Consider the following 16272-nt stretch of genomic DNA (forward strand, 5'->3'; position numbering starts at 1 on the left):
TTACCTCCGGAATGAAATGTTGACCCAAATTTTTCACCCTCGAGACAATTCGCCTTTCGATCACGACGCGAGATTCCAACTGCCACGCTTTCGAAGGATATGAGAAGATCCTGAAGTCCTTGGTAACGACTTCGACGTCCAGCTGAAAGGTAAAATAAAGAAAAAAGGATTGAGAAGACAGATTGGGTGAAAAAATTGATCATTCAAATATAGCTGACGTCCTTGTTCGATATTCGGATATTGAATTGAGCCCGTAATAAATCAGGTTCAGTTTTAAAAGGACCTTCTTAAGTGCCCGCGTCTGTATTCGCGCATATATAGATCGGAGTAATTATTATCGGGGTCAAACAGTCTCCGTGTTCATAATTCACAGCGTTAATTTGATCGGTGTAAGCGATGTTTCCAGTATGGTAAGAAATAAAAAGTTAATCGATCATCTGACAAAGAGGATTGTTGAATAATGAATTTGAGCATTTGTTATGGAAGTGGATACCTGACCAAAACAAGAAAAGAGAGAGAGAGAGAGAGATAATGTAATCGATGCTTGATTAATAATAGATCACATTTCACATGCGGTAGTGAAAAAAAAAAGGAAAGAAAAAGTATGAATAGAAACGAGAAAGAGAAAATCTTAGTCCGTTTAATTATGTGAGGTAACTCAGGAATTTTGCAACTCTTGGCTTTCGAAAAAAAATAAATAAAAAATTGAGATCAGTGTACCCGATCGGTGATAAAATAGTAAAAAAATAAGACCTATAATTTAGTAGTAACAATGCCAACGATCATGGTAATAAAAATGAATGAAATTTTACAACCGGTTATGCGAGAGTAACTTTATTTGTATCTGTAGTTAACTTAAATTCATTGGCCCATTTTGTTACAGTTGAAGATCAATTGCACAACTGCCAATATCGTCGAAGCAACGACTTTATTCCGTATGTTTGTCAGTGAATTTTGATGAAATCTGCGAAGTTGCGATCAATTTTCGTCAAATTTAATGAAGGTAAAATGGGAAGGTAACTGGCGAGGCTAGTTATGTCCTGCATCCTTTTGCATTTTAATATCCAATCTTCTTCTGACCATAAGGTGGGTGGGATCATTTTTTTTTTTTTTTTTTCTTTCCTGTCAGTGATATACGCCTTCGCAAATCGAATAACTTTCGCGAGAGGCACGCCGTATTCGCACAGTTTCAAAGATTCCAATTAACTCGGATGGAATTGGTTTCAACGTCAGCGGAAATTATCGCGTTCGAAATTCAGGAGAAAAGTATTTCGTTACCTGATTCCTTCGTTTTTTACTTTCTTTTTGCTTTACTTTTAGCAGGCAATAAATCCTGCAACTTATGAATAATTTCGCCAATGAGGATAAATCATCGTCATTATCGGTTCGAAATTTGACTTATGAAATAGACTTCTTGCGAACTTAAAAGCGAGTGATATGATTCTTGCACTTAGCTACCAATCTGCATCGAGCTTTTAGTAGCTGCGATATTAAAATCGCGATTTATTTAGAAGCTGGAGGCGTGGTTTGAAAGCTAGTTTATTATTACATCTAAATTCACTGGACAAGATACATTTCGATACAGCGTACAAGCTCTTGCAGTTCTCTCAAACTTGAAATAAATTCCGGGTCAAGCCGGCGGCGTGACGTAATTTTTATCCGCGACGAAGGCCAGGCTCGTAACTTTGTTCGGCGGACCTTCGGAGCCCTGAAAATCGATAGCGAAAAAAAAAAAACAAACACTCAACTTTCATCGCAAGTGTCAAAATACTGGTAAAAATTCAGAGTAAATCAGGAGAAACGACAAGACGGAAATGAAAAGACATTATCTTATTTCGTTCCCACAATTTTCAGCACAAGGAATAAAACCTGATGCATGATGATTTTTGAAATCCTAATGCTGGACGCGTTTTGTACGTGGTGATAAAAAAAAAAAAAATAAAAATAAACACGACACCGAGGCCGCGGCTCTGAAATTAACGCAAATAACCGTCGATTCGAGTCCTTTCTCCCACATAATATAATAACGTGATACGATTTTTATTGCCGTGTACCAAGTTCCTTTCAACGTCAAGTGAACCGATCGCTATAATCGGTGGCAGCAGTCTGAATCATGCGAATTCCCTGAAGCTTCGATTTATTCATTTTGCTTGAATTTTTTTTTATCTCAGTTACAATCGCTGAACAAATTTCAGCTAGGTTGATTTTATTTCACTCGATGATGATTTATCGTCAGCGACGCGGAACGATCTTGAAACTATTTCCCACTGATGATAAAGATACAAAGTAAGGTACGAAAAGATCATCGGTGATCGTACTGTTTTTCTTTTTTTTTGCGATCAATTTGCGGTCGAATTCCGCATGGTTCTCAAATTGTAAGGCACGCGAAATTTATCATTCAATTTTGTGGGCGTGACGTTGGGCGAATATTTGCAATTCATCCCCTGATCTATCGTTTCACTCATTTCGCGTTTGATTACCAGGCGCTGTCGTTGAGTAATTTTTATCGCGATTTAAGCAGCGGGTGCGCAAAATGTGCGGAGGCCAGATCGATTAATTGAAAAAAACTAGATACGTAGCAAGGACCGAAGATTGTTATTGGTTTAATCAATTACTCTGCTTGAGATCCGCGTTAACTTGTTCTCTTTTTCCCTTATTCCTCTCTATCTCTCTCTCTCTCTATCTCTCTCTCTCTCTCTTTCTCTCTGTCTCGAGTGCAAACGCATGCAAAGCTATTATTACATACAGAACTTTCGACTTATGTGTCTGGAGGATTGGTAACTAGGCTGAATCGTATTACGTACATTTGATATTTTAATCGCCGAATAAATCACCCGGGGTGATAATAAATTAGTGGCAATTAATTAGTCAAGACGATGATAAATATTGCAACCGTTTCTTTTTCCTAATCCTTATTTCTTTTCATTCTTATTTTTCTTTTTGTTTTTTTTTCTACATCAACCGCGATCGTAATATAATTATTTTCACACAGCTTGTACAGCCAAAAAAATTTGCGAAACAATTTAAAATATCCTGCAATAAAATATAACAAAATTTTTCGGCATTAGGTAAATTATTATTATTATTCACAAACAACAATTGAGTTGTGGCAAAAATTCGTCGAAACAAAATCTCTGTGAATTTTTCAACCGCTGTTTTTATTTCATTTTCAATCAACGTAATTTAATTTTTTTTCGTTCCCTCTCAACCTAGCAAATATTGTGAATAGATTTTTTTTTAAAGTTTGTTTTAGGAATCGATGATCGTTTTTTCGATTTCGATTCCAATTGATGACGTCCAATAAAATTACCAGTTTTACAATTACCATATTAGTTTGTATTCTTATTTGACAGAGTTGGAAAGCAGACTGTGAAATAGTGTCATCGCGTACAATTTAGCGTTGTGCAATATTGATCGGAGCTACGCAAACCCGAGAACGATTTTTTTAGTTGTCTAGTATTTTTTTTTTTTTTTCTTTTTCATTTCGTACGCGTTCTTTTTCGTGTACATTACACCTTCCTACTTTGCAATGGTTCGATTCGTTCGCATTTCGACATTCTGCGAGAAACACGGAATTGAACTTTATGCAGACCTCGATCACCTTAAACGTGTCAACTGGTGAAATGTTTCAACGTATCTACGCGTTGAATTGAGGCCCCTTAAATTATTCTGTAACATTTAAGACCGCTGGCAGATTATAGTATGAATAATTATTTCATGTAGCCAAAAAAGAAAAAAAAAAATAAATAAATAAAAAAAGACGCGGGAATATAAAAATTTATTAAACAATAACGTTGAGATATGCATCACAAATTCGATGATAATTTTGAGTGCTGGAAATTTTTGTCCCATGATGTTGTTCATATTCTTACTTCGATTATGAATTAATAGCCTCGAATGTCAGCCAATATTTTTTTATTCCTGTTCCCCGAAAGCGGCCCAGAAACCAAAAGATCCGGTTTTGAACCCGTCAAACAGCGGCGTAAATCGGCGCAAGTTGGGTCAAAGCTATTACGCAAATTATGTTGTGAAAGAATAGCGCAAGAATGAAAGAGACGCAGTGGACTAACCGATTCTAATTCATGAATCGAGTATTTTTAGTGGTTACACGTAAAAACTTTGAATCAGTGTGAAAAAGTTTGGAGGGATAAATTTTCGCCGATTATATCAATTCCCCGAATTCCTTTCCGCATCCGGTTCGATAATTTTCAATCCGCAATGAAGCCCTCGCCCGTTCGGATCTCTGTTCATATTCCAAGGATTTCGCGATTTCCTGGCAAGGCCACGCGTGCGTCATTTGTGACATTAGATCAGAGCCCGGAGAATGAAAGGGTACGAAGCGAACAAAGAGAAATAGATGAAAAAGCGAGAAAAGACTTTGCGAAAAGAAAAATAAACCAAACATGCAAGTAATCTCGCTACTTCTCTCTCTCTCTCTGTTAAAGAATTACTTCTTGCCTTGCGATCGGCGAGTGATAGTCGATTACATTTCGCGGCCGTCTCGATTTTACGCCCTGCTGCTGCTGCTGATCCAGACTCCCAATCGACATGTCGACAAGACATTCTGCAGTTCGATTGACCGGGTGGTAAATTACGGATCCTTTCACCCGCCGACTGACGATCGGCAGGAGCAGAGGGCGTGGCTCAAAACGGGCACCGAGAGTTGGGACCGATCGGTTCATGCCCCGTTACTAATCTTAGGGCCCAAAAGATAGCCGAGCTCTTCGGCGTTGCTCATATTTATACGCCTATCCTCGAGGAAGAAGGTCAGCGGTCAAGGACGAGGCGATCACGTAACATGATTGATAATGAAATCACCTGTTGGGCGATCAAACTTTCCCTACGCGTACAGTCTTTAATTATTTATTATTGCTTGTTTATTTTTTTTTTTTTTATTTTTGTTTTTTATTTTTAATTACTCATTCGCTTATTTGTTACAGAGAACCTTGTTTCGTCGAATATCGACCTTTCGGAACTCTAATTATAATAATTCCTCATCCTTCAATCCGATTGTGTAAAATTCTTAGCGATCGATTTCTCCTTACCTATTTTACTTTATTTTCTTTACGTTTTTCGATCGCAAAGAGTCGACGTGTGAGAATGATTTCGCCTAGTTAAAAGAAACAGCTGCGATTGATGCGCCCACTTTCGATCTATATGCCAAGAAAGGCCTGCAACAACTACTTTACTCTGGTAATGGGTATTACTTCTTGTTTATAAACTTACCAATCCCAGGTGTAAAAATCCGAGGAACAAGACCGTTGGCTTATTGTGCTCAGGATAACACGGGGATCGAATGCGTTCGGCATATTAATCAAGCGACGAATCGCTTTTGAATCGACGATTTTTACAGTTTCACTTTTTCAATACCGCTGTTGCATATTTTCGTTGCGTTCGACTTGTCGAAAAATATTCATTTTTTCCAACGTTGAAGGTTGACGAACTTTTTTGCGTTATCTGGATCTGGAATGAAAATAAAAACGAAATCAAATTCAACCCATAAAGGCCTTGCGTTTTATTAATCGACTCGGTTTTTTATTCACGCATCATTTTTTAATATTCATTAGTCGTTGTTTTTTTTTTTTTTTCTTCTTTTATCAATAACTCTTTTTCTTATCTTGGACGAGTGAAATCACGCCCGTCAATTACAACAAAGTCGCTTTTGCCAAACCGATTTCGGTACAACAGCTCTCTTTTTTTCGGAATAATTAATACGCATTGATCGAGTCGAATAACGATCGCTTGATATTTACGGCGAGAATTACACCACTGTGTAACACGTGGGCATGTTTTATCTGGTATATGGATACTCAAAAGAAGGGGAATATCGAGCACGCGAATTTCATAATTTATAAATCACATTCAGAATTTTCAGCTGCTAGTCGATTCATCGATCATAATCGATTTTAGAAGATCAAAAAACGGGACGATAAAAGAATCATACATTTAACTATATATGTAAGAAATTATGGATGATATAAAAAAAAATTCCAATTTCAATTACTACTTGTAACTATTTGAATAAAAAAAATTTGTTACAAAATAAACGAATTGCAAATCGCAGACGTGTTCTTAAAATTCAATTTTCTTTTTCCATCGACTCAAATATTTCGTCCTCATTCAGCTATCGACAAAGGATAATTTTCGGACAGCAAAAGGATGAAAAAGTAAATAAACAAATAAATTTCAAAAATACAGACGATCGGATGATCCGAGAGTGAAATTTTGCGGCATCGAATTCGACCCAGATCTTTCCGGACCTGCGGGCCCTTGTCGGGAGGGGCCCGCGTCCTCCGGCAGGAGGGAGGGGCCCCGCTCTGTTGGGCCTCACGTGAGCATATAAGAACACCGCTCAGCCATCAACAGGATACAGTTCCACTACCCTCGCTCGAAACATTCTCTCAGGTGAGCGACTAAACATAAAACAACGTTTGATAGATTTGCGAGAGGTCATAATTGTCGCATTATTTTGCCTAGGAACGGTGCAGAATCATCGAAAATTCAATTTTTCATTTTATATCTAAATACACCATCGAATAAGCTGTTTCTTTATTTTTATTTCTTCGACTCGCGTGCGATGTGATTATTTTCTTTCTATTCCAATCAGTGCGACTATTTTCTACAGAAATATATGTTACCGTAAAAATTCTCCAGTGAACCGGATCCAACAAGTGCAGCAGTAATATTTTATCGTCATATACTTTTTTTTAGCAAAAAAATATACGATGGTTAATATTTTATAATTGGTTTCAATTGTAATTCGACTCCTCTTCAATTACTGTCATATTCTTCTTGATTAATTCAATTTTTCACTTTGCTGACACGATTTTTTGGTACAATTCGATTTTTGAAACCCTCGAGGAATTCTTGGTGAAATTTATTAATCCAGACCGAGAACGAAGTGGTCAAAGTCTATTAGCGCCCGACTCTCAGTAATGACTCGATCGAGTTACGCAACTTGAATCTAGATCATGTCTGCATTCTATAATAATTAACAAGTATCCATGAAATTGGAAAGTAGTTATATCTTCTATAATATCTCAACATACTTCATGCGTTGTGAACGTCGATCATTATTCAACGATATATTCAATATCTGCACAAGCTACTATCAGGATCATTGATCCATAGAATATTAGCGTATTCAAGCATCTGTTGGCACTATGTGTCATAGATTAGAAGACCGTTTATTGTTTGTGTAAAAAATTTCTCCATGAAGATTATGAATTTTTTATTGATTGAGGTTAGAAGTTATCTTTGAACAACTAAATTTCAACGGAAGCGTAAACATTGGCAAAAAAAAAAAAATATTCAAAATAGATCAATACACTTCAAGATGAGTTGAGAAACTGTAGCGAACAAGAGAGAAACCATGTTTAGGATTCTTGATGATTCACATGTGCTTGAAAATCGGACATTTTTAATCTGAACGGAAATTTTCAGCAAGAGTAACCGAATGAAATACTGAATTCCCAACTTATTCAGCGAAATGGTGAAAAAAAAAAAAACTTAGCTTCAAGTACATGAGCAACGATAATAATTGTACCATCTAATTCTGGTTCCCTTTTCACATCAAGGCTCAAATATGAAAGTGTTTTCAAATTCCACATCCCAAGAACTTTTTACTTAAATTTCGGTTATCTATGCAATGGTAGACATTTTTTTTATAACCTGATCGACAATTGCCACAATAAATAAACCGAGGCCATTACCTTTCCGCCATTCCAATCTAACGATGAGAGTTTCGCCAGTAATAATCTCAAGAGAAAACGTTTCAACGTGTGAATTCCAGGATGAAGACCTTCGCAGTGGTCGCTGCGCTCCTGCAGGTGGCAGTGTCAAGTCACGTGGCTGTGAGACTTCCGTACCTGAACCCAGCCGGAGTAAACTATGTCGGTGGAGTTTCCGCTCACGGTGCTCCGCTGGTTAGCGCTCCAGGTCCAAACCTAGAGTACCAACACGAAGAGGCCGCTCTTCAGTACGCACAGCACCCCCATGGTCTGGAGTACGAACATCATCACCAGGGTGTGGAGTACGCTCAGCACTCCCATGGCCTTGAGTACGCCCATTACCCTCAGGCCCAACTCCAGTACGCCGCCCACGCTCCGGCTCACGTTGAGGCCCATCACGTCGGCTACGCCACGGCCCAAGTTCCGGCCGTCGCTGCAGTTCCCGTCGTCAAGCACGTTCCTGCCCTCGCCGAAGTTCCGGTAACCAAAATCGAGGCTCAGCATGGATTCGTCGAGAAGCAAGTTGACGTAGCGAAACCAGCCGTAGCCACCAAGAAGTTCCAGGTAATCCAATTCCCCATTTTTCAATGCTCTTGGTCAAGGTACTAAACTCTGAATGGACTAGATTCAGTCTGATTGAAGTTTGGGTTCACCGTTGTCTCTACAGTCCCAATGGTCAAAAGTCAGATTTCAATTCCATAAGTAAAGATATAGCGGTCAAAGTAGAGATTGATTGAAATTCCAAAGATACCGTGCAATTGATCAAGACTGTTCGGGATTGTTACCTGCATTCGAAATTACATCTTGATGAGTACGCGCCACGCTTAGGATCCTTTCCAAACCAGTCTGAGCTTTTTTCAATCAGAGGACCACGAGAAATGCTGTACGGGTCACATTTAAAAAACACATTTCCAAAAACTCTTTCAACACCACTGACCTCGTTTCCAGGTGCGAAGACCGGCGATCCAAAAGCACTTTTACGACATCGAAGAGCATGTCGTAGTGCGTCCAGCTGGAACAGCGCTTGTGGAACTTGCCGAGCCTCTGTCGAAAGTGCAGAAGGGTCCGACCGTTGTCCAGGCCCTCGAGCACGCCGCTCCTCTGTCGGTGAGCGCAGTCGCAGACGAGCATCATCACCATCATGAGCATCATTTGGACGCCCATTCCCACGGAACCATCCACGTGACGCCGACTCCAGGCTTCGTCCACGCTACACCGACCCCCGTCTACGCTCACGAAGCCGTCCACGTGACCCCGGCCCCCGTTTTGGTATCGTCTCCATCCCCCTCTCCAGTCTTCGTCTCCTCCACCGTGGCTCCGCACTACGAAGAGAGCGACTCGGTGATCGTGGAGAACGCCAACTTCAGGAACTCCGCAGCTTCGCTCAGGCAGAAGGAACGCCAGATCGAAGACCTCGAGCATCAGCAGGACATCCTCAAGGCCGAAATTAATGCTGAACGATCTGCCCAGGTAGAATGAGACCAGAATTTTTCATGTAAGAACAAGGTTAGATTTTAGACGACGGTGCTGTTTGAGTCAAGGCATTGTTTTCGGTGACTCGTGTAAAAAAAGTTTGTGATCAGTATTGCTTTTATTTTGTCAACTTGAGTATTGATCAAGAAAACTTTGGTTGTCATGGTCCTGAATCCCGAAAAGAGGCCAAAATCTGGCTAACTAATTGTTCAATCCGGATTGAATTCGTAATTATGAAATAGGTGAAATCACCACCGAATGAACCACCATTTCCTGAAAAGCTCGTTGAACGATACACCTTCATTTTGTGACGGTTCTACCCAAGTTAAAAAGCTTCGTTGCTTCATGAAAGACCGGAACTTGACAACGCCAACAAGTGGCAATACTGTAGAGCGTAAAATTTCGAGACCAGTATGACGTCTGATCGATTGATTTGCCTCCAGCGTCTCAAGGCGCTCTAGACCGATAACGAACCAATCTAACTGCTCCATTCAAGGTCCACTCCGCTCACTCTGGAGATCATCACGGAGTAGTGACGCACTCGAACGGATCACCGCTGGAGAAACACGTCGCTCGTTTGGCTGCTCACGAAGCTGGACCAGCGATTGTACCGAGCGTTAAGTCGAGCCCAGAAGAGGCCCACGCTAACCAGCACAAGCTTATTGAGCTGCTCACAGCGCGAGGTGGAGTGGCTGAGGTGAGTGCAATGAAACCATTTCCCATAGACAGTTGGAGGTCGAAACTCAAAACTGTCAACGTTAACAATGACACTGCAAACTGTCACGTCGAACGATTCGATCTCCGAATGGTCGAAGCTTCGAATGGTAAGGACTCCAAGCGTCACTAGCCTTCGCATGTGTCCAGAAGCGTTTGCCACACATGATGTGAAAGTTGATGAGATTCAGATCTTTGACAATTTTTGAGCTTTGACCATTCGGCACTTTGACTACTCGGTCAACGTCGACTTTGGGTCTTTGTGAATTTGATGGTTGACGGGCTTACTTAACCCTGAACTTTTGGTGCTTGCAGGTCGGATTCGGCCGCGAAGGTCCCGCCAACTACGTTGGTGACGCAGGCCACGTCCGTGCTCGCGTTCTCTCCGCAACTCCGTCTCCGGATTACGCTCATCCGACTGGCGAGCGCGTCTCGACGAGACGCGTCGTCGTTAGCCGGCCGATCGAGACCCTCCAGGAGTTCGACGTCGTCGAGCCGGCTACCAAGATCGAAAGGGTCTCTTACCAGCAACCGACCGTCATCAAGACTGCTCGCACCCATCACGTCAAGGTCCCAACGTCCGTTCCCGTCTATGGAAAGGCCCTGGCACCAGCCGTCGCCCACGCCTCGGTCCCCGTTTTCCAAAAGACCGTCACACCCGCCGCCGAGTACGGATATTACCACTGAGGGTTTTATCGTCCCCGGAAATTTTGGCGCATCAGCTTTTTACAGCCCGCTAATCGCTCCGCGTTCGCACTGCGAGAGATTGATGGATTTGATTGATGGATGGATTGTGTAGACACTCGTCTTCAACGACGGTGATACTCATTTTACACCGCGGTGTTCGATCCTTCGACTTTTATACATATACATATAAAATACACATTGTATTATATTATCGAAATCTTAGGTGTAAATATTTGCCAATAATCGATCAATCAAACGATTTATCTTGTATGTATCATCAATTTATGAATTTAATAAATTAAATCAATTGTCTATACACCTGGTTTATCAGTCATTTTGTTCAATCCTTTTTACTGTTTTCGACTCCTGTAAAACACGAAGAGCAAGAAACTCAAAAGAAGAAAAAAACAAATAACCGTGAATACATTAAATAAAATCCGTAAAAAATTTATCATTTTTGGACCAATAACTTTTCAATTCTGTGAACTAATCAACGGAAATATGGCTTTCACTTTCGTTATAATTTTCTACAAAATGACCAGGCATCCATAAAACAGCCATTACTTTATTTTTAGACTGACAATCAGCTCATGACGTATTAGGTAAGTCCGCTTGTCTATAAACCACAGCTGCTGGTAAGTGACGTCCATTATACGGTTTATTTCCACAATGAATGACGGTGAATAAGGTGACGAATGGGATAAGCGACGTGTGTCTTGCAAGGTTTGAGGAGTAGGTGATCTTAAAAGCCCACGCCCAATAAAATAGGCGTTGAGACAGCGCGGACAACGATTAGTAAATTTGGAGCAAGGTTTTCGTTACGCCACTTGGATAAACGGTGTGGATACACGCATTGGCAGCGGTAGGCCTCATTAAAAATACGCCTTTCACCGTAATTCCCACAATACGTATAAGCGTGCAGGGAGCGAACACATTTATTTGCGGCCGCGTTTGAGTCGCGGATAAATAATGTAAGGATTAAATAGAGGAATAAATTAATGAGTCAAAAAAAAAAAAACCGTGGCCGACGTATTTCTCAGATTGGATTTATTTCATTCTTTCTTAATCTTTATTAAGCGTGGTCAACGGCAGCTATTTCACGTTGCATAAATCTTTTGCCATTATTAATGCAGGACACTTTTTAACCAAACTAATTTAAACTGTTTAACTTTGTCAGTTACTATATCGCCTGATTCAACTTCTACTCGTTACCAATTGCACGCGTGTAATTTATTTTAATTCATAAATTACGAGCAAGTTGAGAACTTGTATTGCGGAAGCTTTGTCACGCTCCATATTGCAGCCTCGTACACTGATTATACAACGAAGTAACGAATAAACGATTTAACGCAGTTCTCTTCGTCTTCTTTTTCGTTCTTTTCGTCATCAAAAATCACAGTGACGATTACACAAGGTAATTATATGAGAACCAAAATTCGTTTGGATTGACACTCATAGATAGCTTATTTTTTTTTTACTGGAAAGAAGTTTTTTGCGTGGGTTGATTTTGTTTTTCTTTGAAGCGAATCCGAAAGTACGAAAAAACGCAGCATTATTACAACTAAAATCACTTGAACTTGGAAATAAAAATTGTTGTCGAAATTTCAGATAAAATCTTGAAATTAAGTTTGAATTTGAATCTGCGTTTCAATGGGGGGGAAAATCTTGATTCGATTTGGAGACTTTGGATGTGCTAGAAATCGTTTCAGCAATTACATCGTACCAAAAATCGTTCGCTTCGACTGTTACAATACTTTTACGATCGATCGAGTAGTTTCGAGACGATACGGAAATGTATCTTAAATTCGCTCACCCGCCCCTTGCAGGCAATCGAACGTCCTAAATAACAATGAGCTTTCAGCGAGTGATCGAAAGTTTCGATGCAATGTCAACGTTTCGCTGCAGCTATATAAGTGGAATAATTATTAGGTAAGCGAGGAAGTTTCACGCTTACGTGGAAGCGATTCGGGCTCATTCGCTTCTTGAATACGAAACGGTATCGAAGACGAGCTTGTCCGTAAATTTTCGTCATTGCATTGAATTTCAGTAATCGTTAATAAAAAACCTCGGTATTCTTGACGTGCGATTTCATTCACCCAGGCAGCGTTAAATGATTGCTGAAAAATATCGTCTCACTCGGTTTTAAAATGAAACAAGGTATCATTGACAATGACATTCTGCATCGCTTAAGCGTGACACAGAAGTCAACGAACTCTCAGATTCGCGCGGAGTTTGCGAGTCGCTCGATAGTCTCACGTAACCTCGATTGCGAAATATTTCGCACGGCAAGAGATCGCAATTCGCGAATATACGAGTGCTGCTCTCTGACGTTAAATGCCGAAGGAGCCGAGCGATCGTCGAGTTTTAAAGTCACGCAAATCGGCGAGATCAGATTGCCGACAATTCTGAAACTGCCCGAACAGATTTATCCGCCGATCGATAACTCATTATCGACTAGTAATTCGCCTGATCCATTCGTACAGCAGCTTGCACTTCCATCGTTTGAATCTCCGCCACCAAGAGTCGTTCGGTATTCTGTCGCAACTCTGCAAATATTTTTTCTCTTTACAATCTATGTTTATTCGTCGGAATATTGAAGGAAAAAAAATTAAAAAGGGAATTATCTTTCCGCTTCCGACTCACTGTTTTCACATATTCGTCAACCGCCTCATTCCTCGCCTTCCCGAAGACCTCGGTCACTCTTTTCCTGATCTGTTCGATCCTGGTAAGCTCGTCCTTGACACTCCTGGACTCGTCCTGAACGAGCTTCCGGTCCAATTCCAGCATCCTTCTCTCCGTCAGGGTGAAATTTCGAAGTATCAAAATCCGGTCTACGAGATTGGAGAGTTGCGCGGGACTCAGAGACTCGATGATTTCCGGCGACAAACGGAAGTCGTCGTCAAAGCTGCGGGAAATCGAGCGGGTAGAATCGCTCCTCAGAATTTCCGAATCGCCGAACCTGCGCGTCGAGTTTTCCCGAACATTCCAACTGTCCTCGGCTGTCCAATTTTTCGAATCGACGTCGATGTTACCGCAAGACAAAACGTAACTTACAAAATTCTCGTAGCTCCGATTGAACGGATTTCCGAAAAAGAAAACCCGCTTAATTTTCGGAAAACGGACAATCGTTTCGACCTGGAATTCAGTTAGGCTGTTATTTTCCACGTTGACAGTTTCCAGGCTGGTAAAATCGCCCGAAAAGCTCAAGTTCCGCAGGAGATTGCTCGACAAATCGATGTAGGCCAGATTCGGCGAAGCTTTTGCGATCCTAGCCGTAAATTCAAGCCTCTGAATGACGTTGCGAGACAAGTCCAAGTACCGCAAGCTCGTCGAGTTTTCAAAAAAGTCCCTTGGTATACGGGAGATCGAATTTTGCGCAAGATTCAAGTGCGTTAGGTTAACCAAACCGCGGAAGGATCCTTCCTGAAGGACCTCGATGCCGCATTTGACCAAACTCATCCTCTGCACAGGCTTCAATTTCGCGAAGACGTCGGTTTTCAGGACCGGAATTGACGAATTCGTTATAACGACGTCGACGTCGTTTTTATAGTAGAACGAGAGCCGCTCGACGACACCGGGATCCGCGTTTTTGCAGAATATTTTGTTTCCGGTCCTGCGACAAGTGGCCGCTGAATTCGCCGAGTCGAATAAAATCCAGACGAGCAGTAAAACTCGGCGAATCATTTTTGCCGAGCTGTTCGAGAATACTGAAGAATAAAACGAATTCGCGAGTGTTTATATATGTATAATGATGCCAATGCTCTGAAATATTCACCGGAAACTTTAACCGCGGTTTCAGAATTCCACTTACGACGGGATCAATCTAGCTGGGAAAAATTGCTACGATGATTTTTCCTGTTCCTCTTTCTTCCTGCCGAGATGTGACTAAGACGATCGGTAAAACACCGACGGGGAATTTGCAACGCGTAATTCGCAAAATTTAGAAGCCTGAAGACGTCACTGGACTCGCGGAATTCACCTGGCATCTCACAGTTATATTGTCAAATTTCTGCTGTCATTGTACTTGCGCGGTAGACAGGAATTCCGGAATTTCATTACTCGGCTGCTCGGAATTCGGCAGCTTGCAGGGAATTGCGTGCAAGATTAAACGACGGTTCCGATCGGATTTAAGGATGCATCGCGTGTGCAGTTCGGTAGAACAGTAATAAACAAAATTGATGAAACTGGGGCTCAAAAAATAGTTCTAAAATCAACCGATAGTTGAAGACAATCAAAATATGTGTATTTGAATTTAATTCCAACTTTGAAAATTTTCTAATTTTTTTTTTCAAATATAAAATTAAAGATTGATATTGTTATCAATACATATAATAATATGAATTGTTATTCAACTGTTAAATGAATATTTTACGTTTTTAATTAATTTTCAAATATAAATCAAACGGTCTTATTTAATTTTTGAGACTCGTGATAATCGTATATTTTATAGACAGAGTATGAATTATACCAACGATAGCAAGATCTATCGAATTTAATATAAGCTGATAAAACAATGAGAATCTATGAAACGATTTTTCGAAAACTGAAAAAATTTCACTGCTTGTGCCTCAAGTGAGGAAAAAACATGTTATTTTGATTTTTACGAAAAGTAGCATCCAAGACTTATTTTCGTCGCTGATAACGAATTTGAGGTCAAAATCCGGATTCAATGTAGCTAACCGAAATGCAAAAACGAATTCGACGACTTCGCTAACTCGTCGAAACATAGTTTACGAACAATTTGCAATTCAGAGGACGATTAATTGTTACCTTATTCAATTAAAATATGTATAAAAAAAAAAAAAAATGGCAAAATTCGTATTCAAACGTAATTCATTCATCGATAGTTTCGTTTACATCACGTTATCATACCGCTTTTCGCTTGTAGAATTTTATTAAAAAAATTTAGATCACCTGAAAGAAAATTCAAGTTTATCCATCTATGTTAATATTCTTCCGGAAATAATAATACAGGAGTTATTATATCGGCAAGGACGACAGGTTTTATGGGCAAGGTTGTGACACTGACATGAATATCAGGACAACGCACCTTCGTTGTCGCCAGGTGTTTGAATACGTTCCCTTCTTCGTTTCTCTACGTTTACAGTGATCGTTGCACGACCTGGCCGCGGGCTATTTTCACGTAAAAGATGCGTATTCTCTCTCTCAGTCTCAAATGTTTCATGAAATTCATCCGCTGCGATTTACTTGACAACTACTTGAGATTATAAGAATTTTAAATAATAATCTAAATATCAGCAGTGAACAAATTGTATAAAAAATTCTGCCTTTAGTTGCTGAGATCATTTTTTTTTTTTTTTTTTAAATCGAAAAACAAAATGATTTTCAATTGCTGATCAATTTTTTTATTCCTCAAAACTGTCAAATGATCTAAAAAAAAACTTCGTTTCCAACTATACTCAACTATCGTTAAAATCACACAACTTATATTTACTCGCGCTGACAATGAAATTTTAAAAACAAGTCTGAGGTGGACAAAAAAAATTTCTAACCGTTTTAATTTTCAGATCACAGAGCTTCGATCACGATTTCGTTACGCGAAATCGAACGACGAAGCCTGCTCCAATTTTCATCGTAAATTTCAAACGCGTGTTATTCCAAACTCAATTATTTGTAACGCGTTTCAGTTTCGGTAAGAAATTACGAA

The 16272-nt window shown here is 40.2% G+C and overlaps 1 protein-coding gene and 1 long non-coding RNA gene across 2 annotated transcripts; one reads left to right on the forward strand and one right to left on the reverse strand.

Moving 5' to 3' along the window:
* Window positions 1-23: 23 nt before the first annotated feature.
* LOC124295299 lies at window positions 24-7843 on the reverse strand. The gene is made up of 3 exons (XR_006905202.1): window positions 7713-7843; window positions 5227-5463; window positions 24-142 (listed from the first exon to the last, which is right to left on the reverse strand). It is a non-coding gene; the product is annotated as an uncharacterized LOC124295299 (long non-coding RNA).
* LOC107224775 lies at window positions 6332-10920 on the forward strand. The gene is made up of 5 exons (XM_015664956.2): window positions 6332-6405; window positions 7793-8294; window positions 8679-9200; window positions 9700-9900; window positions 10233-10920. Exons 2-5 carry the CDS (start codon window positions 7794-7796, stop codon window positions 10602-10604), a joined length of 1596 nt encoding a protein of 531 aa, XP_015520442.2. The 5' UTR covers window positions 6332-6405; window position 7793; the 3' UTR covers window positions 10605-10920.
* Window positions 10921-16272: the final 5352 nt, after the last annotated feature.

Source organism: Neodiprion lecontei, chromosome 7, assembly GCF_021901455.1.
Source record: "Neodiprion lecontei isolate iyNeoLeco1 chromosome 7, iyNeoLeco1.1, whole genome shotgun sequence".
Lineage (NCBI taxonomy): Eukaryota > Metazoa > Arthropoda > Insecta > Hymenoptera > Diprionidae > Neodiprion > Neodiprion lecontei.

Bases quoted from the DNA above. Each gene is read 5' to 3' on its own strand.
- LOC107224775 (XM_015664956.2), top strand. From the start codon at position 7,794: ATGAAGACCTTCGCAGTGGTCGCTGCGCTCCTGCAGGTGGCAGTGTCA. The intron at 8,295-8,678 runs GTAATCCAATTC...CCTCGTTTCCAG, and splicing joins TAGCCACCAAGAAGTTCCAG to GTGCGAAGACCGGCGATCCA. The intron at 9,901-10,232 runs GTGAGTGCAATG...TGGTGCTTGCAG, and splicing joins CGCGAGGTGGAGTGGCTGAG to GTCGGATTCGGCCGCGAAGG.